The 16,066-nt window shown below is 52.4% G+C and overlaps 5 protein-coding genes and 2 non-coding genes across 7 annotated transcripts; 4 read left to right on the top strand and 3 right to left on the bottom strand.

The window, feature by feature from the left end:
- Positions 1-617: 617 nt before the first annotated feature.
- On the top strand, positions 618-2,852 carry POX_d04936 (uncharacterized protein; the record flags this gene model as incomplete). The annotated part of the gene is made up of 1 exon (XM_050113793.1): positions 618-2,852. One exon carries the CDS (start codon positions 618-620, stop codon positions 2,850-2,852), a length of 2,235 nt encoding a protein of 744 aa, XP_049968744.1.
- Positions 2,853-3,531: 679 nt separating this feature from the next.
- POX_tR111 lies at positions 3,532-3,653 on the bottom strand. The gene has a single exon. It is a non-coding gene; the product is annotated as a tRNA-Leu (tRNA).
- Positions 3,654-4,007: 354 nt separating this feature from the next.
- On the bottom strand, positions 4,008-4,126 carry POX_tR110. The gene has a single exon. It is a non-coding gene; the product is annotated as a tRNA-Leu (tRNA).
- Positions 4,127-4,816: 690 nt separating this feature from the next.
- Positions 4,817-4,927, bottom strand: POX_d04937 (uncharacterized protein; the record flags this gene model as incomplete). Its single annotated transcript, XM_050113794.1, has 1 exon — positions 4,817-4,927. The coding sequence occupies one exon, from the start codon at positions 4,925-4,927 to the stop codon at positions 4,817-4,819; it is 111 nt and encodes a 36-aa protein (XP_049968745.1).
- A 1,905-nt stretch (positions 4,928-6,832) lies between these two features.
- POX_d04938 (uncharacterized protein) lies at positions 6,833-7,177 on the top strand (the record flags this gene model as incomplete). The annotated part of the gene is made up of 1 exon (XM_050113795.1): positions 6,833-7,177. The coding sequence occupies one exon, from the start codon at positions 6,833-6,835 to the stop codon at positions 7,175-7,177; it is 345 nt and encodes a 114-aa protein (XP_049968746.1).
- Positions 7,178-9,512: 2,335 nt separating this feature from the next.
- Positions 9,513-11,248, top strand: POX_d04939 (High-affinity glucose transporter; the record flags this gene model as incomplete). Its single annotated transcript, XM_050113796.1, has 2 exons — positions 9,513-9,817; positions 9,922-11,248. The coding sequence occupies 2 exons, from the start codon at positions 9,513-9,515 to the stop codon at positions 11,246-11,248; spliced, it is 1,632 nt and encodes a 543-aa protein (XP_049968747.1).
- Positions 11,249-14,069: 2,821 nt separating this feature from the next.
- On the top strand, positions 14,070-15,693 carry POX_d04940 (Sphingosine N-acyltransferase lac1; the record flags this gene model as incomplete). The annotated part of the gene is made up of 3 exons (XM_050113797.1): positions 14,070-14,192; positions 14,379-15,116; positions 15,226-15,693. 3 exons carry the CDS (start codon positions 14,070-14,072, stop codon positions 15,691-15,693), a joined length of 1,329 nt encoding a protein of 442 aa, XP_049968748.1.
- Between the last annotated feature and the right edge of the window lie 373 nt (positions 15,694-16,066).

Here is a 16,066-nt window from a genome sequence, read left to right on the forward strand (position 1 = left end):
ATGCGCCGCAAAGGAGCCTCGGCGCTCTTCCTCCAAGACTATAATTCCTCGTGTCATCGTTGCCTCGTAGGTACGGTACCTCCTCATCACATGAACCGTCTCTCTGCATTTGGTACTCCCAGATGTCTGGTAGGCGATCAGACTAAATGACCAAGGGGGAGTCGGTGCGTGCCAGGAGTAGGTACTGACTCGGGTCTGCGTCGATTTATGTAAGGTTCCTGAATCACGGAGTATGGCAGGTCCACCAAGTCGGCGAATACCGAACCGTGGGTCGAGTGGTCCAAATCGATCATCAGGTCGGTCCCTCCTTTTGGAAATACAACACTAACCCCGACCATCCATTCCCGAGGGTGCGTCCACACTCTCTCATCTTCTCCCCTCTGAGAGTGATGGTCTGCACTCTGAAATACACACGTTCGTTGGTCGGTCCTTGCTCGGTCGCCCTAGATGCGTTTCAGTGTCGGCCCCCGCCAAGCCACCAAGTAGTCCCGATACTTCAACCGTCGCCGCAACTGCAATAGCCCAGTTCTCAGGAAACGCAGTCAACCATTTCACACCCGCGCTCGGCGTCCTACTTGATGTAGACAAAGAAGGCCAGAGCAATTTACGCATTCATCATGGCCGAGGTACCCCAGCTAGGCTCCATTCAAGAGCGGATTGCTGCCCTCAAATTATCCCAAGCCGCGCAATCTTCAGCCGGCGCAGAACCGCCGCATCCATTGCTCCGTCCAGCCACGGATCGAAGCAGATCAGCCAATATCCCCCCCTCCTACACAGTCACCGGCTCGGTCGCAGAGAGCAACTCGATTGGAAATGAGCCGGCCTCTCTCAACACGCAGAGATCAGCCGTGCCCCCTATTCCGTCGCCGAGGCTCGAAGTCAAGCCCAAAAAGCCGCCGCCACCTCTGCCAACACGCCGATCAGATCGCCCGCCTCCTCCTTCCCCGCCGGTCAGACCTGGATCCACAGCTCCCACAGGAACCACAACGCAAGAAGAATCCCGTCCTTCTTTACCTCCCCGTCGACCGACGCGGCTCTCGCACAAGCCATCGCAGGATTCGGTTTTGTCCAGTGCGTCACATTCGACCACGGCGACAGGCTTGGGGCGCGGCGCTTCCTCGACATCTGTGAACTCCGTTGGCAATGGTCGCATCAAAGCCCCAGCATGGGGTGAGGCTGAATTACCTGCCCTCCCGGCGAGACGACCCAGAGAAGACCCGGTCGATGTTGCGCAACCCACACGTGCGGAATCCAAGACGAGCGCTGGGGGGCTGACGGGGAAACTCTCTGCCTTGAGAGGCAAGATCCCCGGATCGTCAAGTTCTTCTTCGTCCAAACCAGCACGTCCAACGATCCCCTCTCGCCCGTCAGCCAGAGCAACATCACAACCTCCTGGGCCTCGACTTCCTCCGCGCCGGCCATCCGGAACGGAGACGTCGTCAGGTAGTCCCTATGCAGAGGAAGATCCCGAGGAAGCAAGGCCGAGTCTGCCAACTCGACGGTTACCGCCCCCCTCGGCCGTGAATAACCTCCCCGATGCTCGAAATCTTGGATTCGGGTCCTTGACCAAACGACCCAGTATTCCTGCACGACCAAAAAGCTCTCCCGCGGAGGACGGGTGCGCTGGCGGCCGTCCTCCTCCACCGGTGCCTACCGCGTCTCGACCGGACCTTGCCAAATTGATGGCCACGAAGCCACGATTCCACGCGTCTCAGCCGGGTCCTACCGCGCCCATGGGCGAGCCAAGCACAGAATGTATGGTCTGCCATGACTTTTCGGGACCCGACGCTCATGCGGCACAGTACCCACGACAGTCGCTCCCGACGCACGATCTCGACTGGCTGGCAAATGAGCTGACTGCTCCATTCCCATCTCTGACCGACAAGGCCAGAGCTATCTTCACGTGGCTTCATCACAACGTCGAATACGACGTGGTATCTTACTTTAGTGGGAATTTGCAACCATCCACCCCGGCCAGTACTTTCACCAGCGGATTGGCAGTGTGCGAGGGTTATGCCACACTCTTCGCAACCTTGGCCACAAAAGCTGGGCTTGAAGCCATCGTCGTGGGCGGGCATGGCAAGGGATGCGGCCACACCCAAATCGCTCCCGGCCAGCCTACACCTCCGTATGACCCGTCAGGTCATGCGTGGAACGCGGTCAAAATTGATGGGGGTCAATGGAAGCTCATCGACGCATGTTGGGGAGCCGGGGCGGTGGATGACCAGACACAGACATATATCAAACGCTTCGAACCGTACATGTTTACGATTCCCAATGAGGAGTTTGGCTTGAAGCATTTCCCCAAAAACAAGGACCACTTCTTCCGCAGTGATGGACGACAGATCAGCTGGGAGGAATACATCACTACAGATCCGGCTGCGCCGCTGGGCATAAAGCCACCTCAGGTTTGGAGTAATGTCTCTGATTACAGCATCGGCAGCAAGACGGTCCTACCCGCCGAGGGTGTCATTTCGATCTCCACGACGCCCAGCCCAATCCGCTTCCAATTCGGTCTACTGTGTGAGCATTGGACAATGGCACGACACAGCCGACAGAAGCCGAGTCTCTTCTTGCTTGAGGTGCACGGAGTGGACGGACGTCAGAAAGAGCGTTTTGCATTCAATCATGTGCTCGGGTCTGGGCCCGGTGGCGGTGGAGAGGCGTGGTACATTGACATTGGGGATACTCGGCAACTGGGTGCTCCGGGTCAAAAGGTGAAGCTGCTCGTTTTGATGACCTTTGGTGATCGGCATGACTGTCGCGGCCTAACGGCCGAGGAGTATAGGAGCCAGGTCGGACGGGTAGGGATGTCCTGGTCTCCACTTGTGGAATGGACCTTGGGTCGATGAAGCGCGTGCAAGGGGGAGGGGGGAGGCCAGTGATGCCCGTCGCGACATGAAGCGTCGCTATGCATGATTTGGGGCTTTGTTATGTTGGAGCTGGATTTACAGCTCACAGCCTCGTATTCATAACAAACTCATATTTCTATGAGGCGCCGGCGAGCTTTGTTGTCCTTTTATCAACGAGAGTCCTCTCTACCAATGTAGGTCTTTGTTGGTACGCAACGCAACGCAGCAGCAGTAGATGGATATTGTGGGAGCACTAGTCTCAAGTATAGAGCGGTTACATTTGAAAATGCAAAAAGACCTCCCACACACAAGTATGAAGGATATGATTTTCTTACCGTCCAAAGCGCCGCGCCGTCCCATACAAGTCCAAAAAGGTCTACAGGCATTCAGTCAGGGAGAACAGCATTTTTTCACTGCCCGGGCCAAGAAACACGAGTAGTAATAGTGAGGATGGGGTTTTTGTAATAAAAAAAAACACAAGATGGTGAAAACTACAAACTACATGACGGGCAGTAAAGTCAGATCTGGCGCAAGTTTCCATTTCACAGTCAATAGCCCGGAATAATAAAAAAAGTAGGACCGATTTGGAAATGGAAAAAAAAGATAATGCAAAGTCATCATTTGGTAGGAGTATTAACCCAGCCATCCTGACGACCAACGGATCAAAGGTAAAAAGAATTGACAACTGAGGGATTCGAACCCTCGCCCCCTTTCGAAGACATGAATACTCCACGATGTTTGAATCACCGTGAAAGGAGAAGTCCTTGAGTCATGCGCCATAGACCACTCGGCCAAGTTGCCCGTTTTCGATGTGTGATTGACTGATCTTTGCATAATATACCAAAAGAAAATATGCTGACAATAGTAATTTTTCAAAATGCTCACGAGTGAGCCAGACTCCCGTCTCAAGTCAGCTGACATGATGAAACGCTTGACTAATCCTACGGAGGTCGGCCAGCTGCACTATGTTATAAAAATTGATAATACATATCAACGAAGTTGACTCGTAGGATTACCAAAAAAAAAAAGGTTTCCAAAGTGTATTTGAGGGAAATGCATCATTAAAATATAAAGGCGACCGCTATCCAGGCATGGAACACGGCAAAAAGAGAACTGGTATAGGTGAGAACCACGGTTGCTCGCAGACAAAAAGAATGACAACTGAGGGATTCGAACCCTCGCCCCCTTTCGAAGACATGAATCCTCACGATGTTTGACACCGTGTAAGATGGAGATCTTGAGTCATGCGCCATAGACCACTCGGCCAAGTTGCCCGTTGATGTAAGAATGTGAATTATTCTGCTTTATATAGCTGAGAACATGGAACATGAACGCCTGACTGTCGATCCATTCCATCGAAGCTCTTGTGAGACAGCTACTCGAGTGGGCAGGCAGGATGCTCATACGCACACTTTTCAGTTCCTTCGACTTACCCTTTACTTGATTGTGGCTGCTAGGGTAGTCGTGCTGTAATTTAAGCAGTGATAGGGTCAAGAGTCTAACAGCAGATGCTTCTGGAGTGTCGGGTGTTCACTTTATGTGTGTGCCTTGCGGTCGAGCTTGTCCCGATATATGTTTACGTTCCGGCTGTCGCTCGACTACCTGTCCGGGCTTCCTTCCAGCACAATATCCATTCACCTGAACATTATGGAGTAAGGTCACTCCCCAGCACTCTCGTCCGTGGATACCTTAACCGAATCATCCATTAAACACGTGCTTCAATTCCACTACTCTGAATCAAGAAGTACACCCACCCAATACCTACTAACATACCCACACCTCGCAGTACCGAAGCCTCGATAAGATTCGAATTTCCCATTCAACCCATCACTCTTCTCATCCGCTCGTCCGGCGTGGCCCGAAAAGTGTAACAATCTACTAAAATCTCTCAGACATAACCTTAGGAAAGCTGGCGGTCCAGTCCTGCTTCGGGGTTATCTACCCACCTCTTCGTCCACTGCAGTTCATTCTAGGCGCATATGGAAGTCCACGTCATTTGCCCGATGCACGGACAGCATCGAATGTACCCCAAGCATTATATTGCCCTCAATAATCACGATCCATGCCCAATGCATGCATCTCGTGGCCTGTACTAGCCAGGTACAGTATAACTTCCATACCTAGTGCTGCATAGTGCCAAGACCCACCGCAGCACGAGACAAGCAGCCGCATCATCGCCCTGTAAAGCGGAAGAGGCGTCCAGTCAAGCCAGTAAGCCAACACGATTCCGATCAAAGGAAGAGTTTGAGTTTGCGATGAGACGGGTTTTACAAGGATTCAGCCACGAATGGATGGGTCTCTGTGTCTCTGTCTCTCCCTCTCCCTCTCTCCCTCTGTTTCCAACTCCGATAGGTACGTGCGACGTAATGACATCAGGAGATGTCACCACAGAAGTAGGTCCTCTCTACCCAGCTACCTACGTATTACAGGGATCATGAATTAACTCAGAGACGCATAATGAGCGGCCCCTAGTTGAACAAGTATATGCGACGTGGAGCGTGGATGTAAAGAGTAAAGCATGCATATGCTTTCCTCAAACCGATGCACCCGCACAAAAGAAAACTTCTAGAAGCTCGTCGTGAGGATGGATGGATCAATATGGGATGATGCCGAATTTTCCGAATCGTCATGTTTCCCCCGTACTTCTCCACCCAAGTCACGGGTCTTGGACAAGGTTCCTGGTGGAAAGTCCCGGGGAAACATGAACCCCAAGATGGCCCAAGGGTGTCGGTCGGTGTACTTGTGTGGAGAGCGAGAGCTGCAGAAGAGGACTAGACTAAGACATAGGATGGAGCCCTAGAAGTGCGAGGAGGGACCGATTCATTGATCTCGTCGATGTTGAGATGGCGTACTAAGGTTGTCCAGTCTGGAGTAGTGCATGTCATCCGTGCGCCTGTAGAAATGTGAACTACTGTACTTTGGCACCTCAGTACTGTCCGTAACTTTGTAGTATGAACCGAACTACGGACGGCCAACTCGCGGGAGAAAGTCTCCTACCTGGATTCAAGCAGCCGACTTTGATCTCGGTGTGAATACTCTCAGGAGTCAGTAGTTTATTGAATATCTTGTATAGGAATGTACATGCCCATCTCAAGTACATTTACTCGTTCTTTCGCACAGTCTTGACAAGTTGCATGGTCCCTTGTCTTCAGGTGGAGTCTAATGTCATCATTCTGCGACAAGGAGAGCGGAGAGGCTCAAGGGCTCTTCCTCTTCCCCTCTCGCTGTCTTCCTCTCTCGCCCGACCGGGTACCTAGTAAACCACAATATCCAATGGCAATAGAGCTCGCGATTCCGCGAAAAGGCCCGAGTGTTGGCATGACGGCGTGAACTAGGCCAGGTAGCTGGTACCTGTGTAGTACATACCCAGAAACCCACAGCAGTTATGTGCAGCTTTTTCAGAGTTTCACCACTAGACCAGTGATTGCTTCGAGAACACCCCCACTTCACGATGGCCGAAAATGAAAAAACCCCAAAGCAGAAAGAGACACCGAAAAGAAAAGAAAAAGAAAAAAAAGACGGAAAAAAAAAGCCTCGCGCCGAGGGCGGATGGGGCCGGTCGAACGGTTGGTATGTACATGAAAGCGGCCAAGAGAATGTGGGAAAATTTCATCAAATCCAATCAGCGAGAGGATCACACGCTGGGAACAAGCCACGGCCGTCAGCTCAAAGAGGATGGACGTACGCTTGCAGCTCATGAAGGCTTTCGACATGGGTCTTTCGAGTTTCCATTGTTTCAATCGGGAATCTCAAGAGAGCCTCAGTGCTGGAGAAATCGTGTACCTGATGAGCTTCATTGAAAATGGGGTTTGATGATAGAGAAGTCTCGATTCAAACTAATAATTTACTAGATATGACAAATCTCCTCGGATCGGGAGAGGAGGGTATACTCATATGGATCATGTGATAATGATAAACTCGTCCTTCACACGTCTTCTTCGCGTCTCACCACCACGGGTCTTCAGATTCCACACCGAGAAATGGAATTTATGGAAAAATCCCCAGCCGAATGGAAACCCGAAGAAGCAAAAGAAGATTTAGAAGGGGACAAGCGCCGTCCGTCCTGGAATCGGGGGAGAGTCTGGCACACCGACCCACTATCGGCAACCCTCGGCCACTCAGTCAGCGGTGGATTAGCGAAAACAGACAAGAAATCTCGCAGAGACCGAGCGACACACTCCTCCCCCGAGAGCCCGAAGATGGTGCTTTTGAGATGGGACCCGTGGACGAGTCAGGATGGCATGCCGGCCCGTCTCGGTGTTGAGAAACCGGGTCCAACATGGATCCCGTCCACCTTCGTCTCACGGGGAGCGACTGATCCGTGAGATGAAGGTCTCGGAGGCTTACACTGTGTGACCTTCGGGGCCCCGGACGGGGTCTCTCCACTCACTCCAGACTCTTCGGCGGAGTCATTTGGGCTTCATTGGGGTTTGCTTTCTGGTTTTCATTCGGGGGAGTGGAGTGGCCGTAAAATGACGAGTGGGTCATCTCAGGCACTCAGCAGTGGGACGGCACAACACGGCAGACCGCAGAAGTTGAACCGGGATCGAAATGGAGGCGCCGGTTAATTAGGGTTGGGAAGATGATTCAGAATGGTCGAGATGAAGAATCCGACTCTCAAAGTCATGTAGCGGAGAAACGCAATGATGGGAAGTTTACAAGTGTTGGGCTCTCTTGGACCGACACGGGGGATTCGATCGCACTGGATGGACTCATGGAGCATGGGTACATACACCTGTATGTGTATGCGCACCAGTCAGGGTGGAAATGAATCTGTCGAGGGGAACCGAGACGCTCGGCGCTGACCGAGTCGTGTGTCATCGAGGAGGAGAATGGAACGGAACGCGGAGTTAAGCGATTTCATTAGTGGCCTGGTTGTGCTTTGAGGCTGCTCCTGCTTGCATGGACTCTACATAATTCACCACTACTAATGTCTGAATGTACATTTGGATTTTCCAGGATGCTCAGTATGACAAAGGAGGAGAAGGGCGGAGGGTGAGAATTGACTCCGAGAAGCGTCCACTCGGTGTACGATCGGCCTGTTCATCTCCCGAGTCGTCAACGGTGAACTGGTCAGCCTGACTTCCTGATGAAATCGTCCTTGGCCCCCCCCCTCACTATGCTCTCACCAGGCCATCACCTCCACACTCATCTCCCTCCATCAACCACATGGTCCATATTGAATCCGATCTGAACCTTGATCCGGATCTACACGTGTGTGTGCATATTCAAACCACGTTCAACTCTGTGTGTCAACCCGGCAGCCAAGACGATGCCGATTGTGTCGTGTCAGGGGCCGACCACTACGAGCGCCTGCCGAGCGCCACCCGCGCATTGGCGCTACGGTCTGCCACTGACGCAAAGCGCACGACTCTTGTGCATGCTTAGCCTTGGTCTTGGAAGATCAAACCAAACTCTGACCACTATTACGTAGGCCCCAATTTTTGAGCATGTCATCCTCAAAGCTAGGGGAGCTTCTATACCAAACTCTGCATGATGGTTCGAGAAGTATGGAAAACGAGGGAGACTGGGAGACATAGGAAGAGAGGGAGAGAGAGAAAGAGGGAGACACTCCCTTCTCCTCCCATTTGTGGCCCAAGGACTTCTCCGTCTTCCCCGGACCCTGCCCGCCATTCCAACTTGGAGAAACCCCAGTGACGGTGGACGCACGAGAATGGCAGGTCGAAAGGTGGAGGAGTGGATCGTGTCGAGAAATTGTCCACCAATCCTACCCAAATGGGTATACGTCGTGGTTGTTTCCCTCGGTCGGTACCCAGGGAACAAAGATTGAGGCGGCCACTGGGGATCAGCGTTCAGCGCTCGGTGAACCGTTGCATTCGCGAGACCTGCACCGTCTCCAATCCGAAATGCCGGACAGAAGAGTGGAAATGAAACCAATTCCACCCTTCGAAGGTGCAGAACTAAAGAAGATCAATCCGACCTCTACGACGGTCTCTCTTGTCCAGTGTCAACCATCTGTGCCCGATATCTTGGACCCGTTGAGTAGTTCTCCAGGTCTGGAGTGCAGTCGTGCAGTACACTGGTAACGGGAAGACGGGAATCCTGTCGAGTTGCGCATTCGATGACCCACGCTGACCAGAGCGTGTTTGGTTCCTCCGTAGTTGTACCCTGGAGGAATTACCCGAAAGGAACATCCAGACAGACAAGATTCTGGTCGTCGACGCATGCGGAGACTGGTACTGTCCTACCCGAGCCCTGATTGGTCCGGTGGGCGGATTCAAGTCTGACCTGACCTGACCTGACGGTTGGGCCCCGGCTTTTGGCCCACCCACGGGGTACGGTACGTCCCCAGCGTGCCCGGAACTCGTATGGTGATGTCGAGCCGATCGGACCAGCACAGAATGGTCCTCGCGCATATCCTTCTCGAAGGGTGAAAAAAAAAATCAGAACAAAAAAACACACGACGAAATAATGCCCGGCAGTCAGAAAAGGGAAGGCATCGATTCTCTCGCCCCGTCGATCGCGCAGAGAGCCCCAAGCCTGCAATGAAAACTATTTAAGGTACCCTTTCCTGCCCCAGTCGCTCCAGGAAAAAGGAAAAGAGAGTGACTCCTTCCCTCACCTCCTTGCCTTCTTTTCCTTATCACCTTCCTGAGAATCTCTGCCTCAGGTCTCGGCACGTTGAGTGCATCGCCCAGCATGTACGCCGTGGGGAACATCTATGTGATTGCGGCCGTCTCCGTGATTGGAGGCGGCCTGTTTGGCTTTGATATCTCGTCCATGTCGGCCATTCTCGGCACGACGGCATACAAGTGCTATTTCAACCAGGGCCCCGAGGGCCCTCCCTTCAATGATTCCGAGTACTGCTCGGGATTGAGCTCCCTCCATCAAGGTGGTGTCACCGCCGCCATGCCCGCCGGTTCCTGGCTGGGTGCGTTGATCTCTGGCTTCGTTTCCGATCGTCTGGGACGAAAGTACTCTATTATGGTGGGATGTATCATCTGGTATGTGCTCTGATGGGACTGTCTACGTATTTCTGCTTGTCTGTTTCTTTCCCCACGACAATACTGACCCTATGCCCTTTTTTTGGGGCGTCTGCTCGGTGTAGGATGATCGGTTCCGCTATTATCTGCGCGTCTCAAAATGTCGGCATGCTGGCCGCGGGCCGTGTGATCAACGGTCTCTCCGTCGGAATTGAATCTGCCCAGGTGCCAGTCTACATCTCCGAGCTCGCCCCGCCTCATCTGCGCGGCCGTCTGGTCGGATCTCAGCAATGGGCCATCACCTGGGGTATTTTGATCATGTACTATATCTCCTTTGGCTGCTCCTACATTGGGGGTGACACCGCCACCAACTACAGCACCTCTGTCTTCCGCATTCCCTGGGGCGTGCAGATGGTGCCCGCCATCCTTCTCTTCCTCGGCATGATATTCCTCCCCGAGTCTCCGCGCTGGCTGGCCCGCAAGGATCGGTGGGAGGAATGCAAAAACGTCTTGACGCTCGTTCACGGCAAGGGCGATCCCAACAGCCCCCTGGTGCAGAATGAAATGCATGAGATTGGTGAGATGTGCGAGTTTGAGCGTCGCAACGCGGACGTCACCTACTTTGAGCTCTTCAAGCCCACGATGATCCACCGGACCTTTATCGGCATCTGGACGCAGATCTGGTCGCAATTGACCGGTATGAACGTGATGATGTACTATATCACCTACGTGTTCAGCATGGCTGGCTACTCGGGGAACGCCAATTTGCTCGCCTCCTCAATTCAGTACATCATCAACGTGGTGATGACCGTCCCCGCTCTGATCTGGGTGGACCGATGGGGTCGTCGTCCGACGCTCCTGATCGGTGCTGGCCTGATGATGATCTGGATGTACGCCAATGCCGGCATCATGGCCAGCTACGGTACGCCCGTCCCCGGTGGAATCAATGGTGTTCCGGAAGAGTCCATGCGTCTCTCGGGGGCCTCCGCCAAGGGTCTGATTGCCTGTACATACCTGTTCGTCGCCTCCTACGCCCCCACCTGGGGTCCCGTCTCGTGGGTGTACCCCCCGGAGCTGTACCCCCTGCGTGTCCGGGGTAAGGCTGTGGCCATGGCCACCTCTGCTAACTGGGCCTTCAACACCGCGCTGGGACTGTTCGTCCCAGTGGCCTTTGCCAATATCCGGTGGGAGACGTACATCATCTTCGGTGTCTTCTTGACCGCGATGTGGCTCCATGTCTTCTTCCTGTTCCCCGAGACTGCCGGTAAGACCTTGGAGGAAACCACCCAGATCTTTGAGGATCCCCACGGCATCCCATACATTGGCACCCCCGCTTGGAAGACTCGGGTTGGCTCTCGGTCGCTGGCGACCTCTCGCGGGGACATTGAGGGACTGGGTGAGAACAAGTCCGCGGTGGCGCATGACGAGTCTGCTTCTGCGGCTTCTTCGTAGCGAAGGAGAGGAGAATAGTGAGCGAAAGAGACTCTGCATTGTTGAGTTGTCAATTCCTTAGCACGAAGAGATGAATATGAATCGATTTTGTATTTTCTATTTTTCTAAAACAACACGACAGACGGCTATTTTCTTGTTGTATTCCATCGCGGGTATCCTCTTTCTCGGCAGGAGAATATGATGAGATCAGCTGCTGGATTTGACTTGAAACCGGTTTAAAAAAAATCAAATGCTACCACGTTTTCCACGATTCAAATCTTCTCTGAATGGCAATGTACTGAGTAGACTTCCACACCACACTATCATGTTCTGTACCAGCCAAGAACTATATTGCGCTCCAATTCCAGCGAGTCCGGACGTCAACACAGTTCAGCCCACGGCCCAGAAGACGCCGTAGATGGCCCCCTCTGCGCTGGTAGACCCGGCTCTCTTGACAACCACACAGAACAGTAAAGCAATGTTTGTCTTTTCATTGTCTATTTTCTTGTTCTCGCCACGTGATCTTCCTTTGATTCTTTGAGATTTCTCTCAACAGCATGCAACAGGAATAATACCTCGCTCCTAAATAGATCGAACTCGAGGGGGTACGTCATCTCTTTCCATCGCGCTAGGATCAGCAAGGCGGTCTTTCAGGATCGCAGCCGACATCAACTGCAGGCTCAGGGATAATCCCTAGAGCTGCAGCTAACAAGCCGTTGAACTAGAATCTAGGCACCATCCAGCATTCAGTCTATCTCCAAATTACGCATTCATCGCAAAAACCACTTTGACGCCCTTTGCCAAGAGTGCTTATGTACATCTTCGATAGTCTCGATATTAAGCGAAAAAAAGGCGAAGCTTCCCCACTCCGAGCTCCGTCTTACTGACTAGCGGGCTTCAGCTCGAACAACCTCGGTAGCCAGTGAAGCGTATCGAAGATGTTATTCACTTCCGAGACGGATCATGGATATGCTGACAATGCTATCGACGCCGTCGTTTTGGTGAATACCCACATCCTGAATACCCACATCCATGGCATATTCATGCTGATATCAGCCTGCGTAATCATTTTTTCCCCCTCGCGTAGCTGACAAGCTATCTACCGAGGAATATCATGCGAGGTTGCTGGATCAGGTATCGGTTACTTGTGCAGGCTATTGATTGAGCAGGAGGAGGACTAGTACCGAATGTTGCTGTAGTCCGCGACGGACCTCTGAGGCCGACTTCGATATCTAGAGCTGGAGTCTGACATGCTCCCCGACATTATGGTATGAGTGAGTGCGACGGACTCCGGACTTCTGACGTGAGAAGCATTCGATCATGTCAGCTGTTGCTTATCACCGATTGAGGCTTTTGAAAGGGCCAGGGTTGGTCGGGTTCATGAGGTGGTAGGGAGAGGGTTGCGCAATACTGTAGGATAGAGGTCAGCTTTCTATTTTCATTTTTATTCTTTTCTCGCCAGATAGCCTTCAAGATAGACTCAATTTACACTTGGAATGTCGGATGACTGGGGAGATGAGAACAAAACGACAGGGTAATTGACGTATAATGTTTTCAGAGTCTGAACGCGGTCCTCTCGAGTTTAGCTAGATTGATGGGACCCAGGCCACGATAGACCTACATATCATTCGAGAGTGTCTTGTCCATTTTGTCTATAGTTTGGATTGGTCCAAGAGCAATCAGCTACCAAGATATTACAAGGTAGTCACAGGTGCCCAGGTTATTTGAAGCTATAGCACAAGCCCCCAAAGTAAACCTGGGGCTTAGTATGTCAACCTTTGGATTCAACACCCGGGGCTTGATATGGTTCACGATCCGCCAGGGCCTCCTGTGGGACGAAACCCGACTGGTCCGTCCGGGCCCTCTTTCTCCTGACTTGAATCGGAAAGAAGTCATCATCAGGGGTAGTGATGGATTATGCCGGACTACACATCCTCATAGTGGTATGCCAGAATGCAAGGTTGCTTTCCCTGTCAAGCTAAAAACCCTCGGGAGAGGGCCGAGACCCGAGATCCGAGACTCGAGAGCGCGAACACAGAACGCCCTTCGACGCTGACGTTGAGTCGTTGCGACGAGTCAGGTACCGGTTTGTTTGGGTGTGTTGATGCCGGTGCATGGTGAGGGTCATAAACAATCTCCGGAGGATCTCCGGATTTTCGGTCCGCTGCGAACATACCGAAAAGAATCAAAGGTAAAGAAAAATCAATCAAAATCAATCAGTAATAATCCACAACCGTATTCGAAAAAAATAAGACAACACAAAGATGATGATGCAGACTACTCTGGACCTAATTTTGACGAGTCGTAAGGACCTCTCCCCTTCCTTTGACTGGGCGTCGGTCCGAATCAGAAGAGCAAACCACCGAAGAGAAAGAAAAAACAAATCACAAATCGACTAGAGCCAAGAAAGACACGATTGGAGCTGATTGATCGGACCCAGTCTCCACCAAGAGCACCAAGAGGGAGAACGAACAACAATCTAACTCCTTTCTCATCTCTTTTCAGTCAGCTCGTTATTGACGTGCGATTCAATCGGTTTCCTGTCTCTCACATATATCTACAGCATCTTCCGTCGCGATCATCCGTCGTTGTAGAAGTTGCTGTTGTTTATCTTCCTAATCTGATCGTCTCTTTGCGGCGCTCTCTGCACGTGAGAGAAAAAGATACCCGCCATCCTTCCTACCCGAGTCCACGCGGTGACGTCTCTTTTTTTTTTCCCCCCCTCCTCCCTCTCTTTCTTTCGAAGTTGTCCGACACTCCGCGACTCGCTTGCTTGATTCCCCCTTTTGAAGTCTACCGCACCTTCCAAACGGCTTCGACTTGAAGAACAGTTGGTTCTGCCATGGTGCGCCCACGTGGTCGGTCGCAATTGGGGGTGGACATTCGCGGCGACACCAGCGCGCCCGCAATGTCCACCATGAATGAAATCAGTCCAATTGAACCCACTTCCCCGGACTTGAGCAAGGTTTGTACCAATCTCGACGATGCATTCCCCTCACCCCCCCTGTTGCTGTTCCTCTCCCCCCATCCCTGCGCTTGCCTTCCGCGGGAACCTCGTACAGAGAGCGTAATGGGAAATCCTCCCCGGATCAGACCAGCGCCCACGCCGATTTGAACATGTCACTGATCCCATCCGCGTGCTCGCGCTTAGCAATTGGAGTCTCGCATGGCGGACAAGTTACCCGGCAAGACCCAGTCGAAGAGACGTCGTAATCGCTCGCTCCTTCACCGATTCGCCGATACCTGTCTCCGATACACATGGCTACTCCCATTGATCCTGACGCTTTTCCTGCTGTCGCTGTACGCAGTGAACCCGAGTCCATCCAACCCAATGCACAGCGCCATCTTCCTCTCCTACCCGCAGCCTCCGAAGACACCTGGTGGACCAATCATGTACGGCAAGGGCAAGAAGGACATGGCCTTTGTGGGCTTTTACACCATTGTTCTCTCTTTCACCCGCGAGTTTATCATGCAACAGATGATCCGTCCCTTAGCCGTGTGGTGCGGGATTCGCGGCAAGGGCAAGACCGCGCGCTTCATGGAGCAGGTCTACACGGCGATTTATTTTGCCATCTTTGGTCCTCTGGGACTGTACGTGATGCGCCGGTCGGATATTTGGTATTTCAACACGACTGCGATGTTTGAAGGGTTCCCACATCGGGAGCATGAGGGCGTGTTCAAGGCGTATTACTTGCTGCAGGCGAGCTATTGGGCCCAGCAGGCCATTGTGCTCTTGTTGCAGCTGGAGAAGCCTCGCAAGGACTTTAAGGAGTTGGTCGGCCACCACATCATCACCTTGGCATTGATTGCACTGAGTTATCGTTTCCACTTCACCTACATGGGATTGGCGGTGTACATCACTCACGACATCTCGGACTTTTTCCTGGCGGTAAGTGTAATGGCGCTGGTTGCGCATCAGGTTTCGCTGGGATATAGATGGCGAGACTTTGAGACCTTTGATTTTTTTTTGTTCTCAGGACTGACTTAGTTGGATATAGACCTCGAAAACGCTCAACTACCTCGACTCGGTTATTGTCGCACCCTACTTTGGCATGTTTGTGGGGGTCTGGATCTATCTTCGCCATGTCCTGAACCTTAAGATCCTGTGGGCCGTCTTGACCGAGTTCCGCACCGTGGGTCCCTTTGAATTGAACTGGGAGACTCAGCAGTACAAGTGCTGGATCAGTCAATATATCACTTTCGCTCTGCTCGCTAGTCTGCAAGCTGTGAATCTGTTTTGGCTGTTCCTGATCCTGCGCATTCTGGCCAACTACATTTTCAACAGCGTGGCAAAGGATGAGCGCTCCGATGACGAGGAATCGGAAGAGGAGACGGTGAATGAGGTTGAGTCCAAGGCTACATTGGCCACGGGCATCGCCAAGGAGAATGTGGCTCCAGAGGTACAAGTCAATGGCGAATCCGTGATTGGAAAGCCTGGTCCTCGGACGCGGAGCCGCAAGGCGTAACTTCTCTGCGCCTAGAGTGTTGGACGTTCACGGTCATCCTTTTTGGCTCTTCTCGGTGGAAAAAAGAATTCGAAGAGAAGAGACCGAGGCACCCTACCTCCATCAGCCGTGGGCTAATTGACAGCGCAATGTCTTTTTCATTGTGTCTCTTGTGATCCCAAGCATTGTCCCAAAGACTGGGTAATGTGGCGCATGTCTGTCCTATAATTACGCAATTCCTTTTGGGCATGCATTCGCAAAAGTCGCGTGACATTGCGTGCAATTCAAGCTGGTACATCCGGTCGGCAATATTGCCCTCTATGCCTTGGAATTCTGGCACGCTGCTCTTCGACAGTTCATTGCCAATTTCCATCTTGCACCAAAATTTTTCACC

This window comes from Penicillium oxalicum, chromosome IV (assembly GCF_001723175.1).
Source record: "Penicillium oxalicum strain HP7-1 chromosome IV, whole genome shotgun sequence".
NCBI classification, from domain to species: domain Eukaryota; kingdom Fungi; phylum Ascomycota; class Eurotiomycetes; order Eurotiales; family Aspergillaceae; genus Penicillium; species Penicillium oxalicum.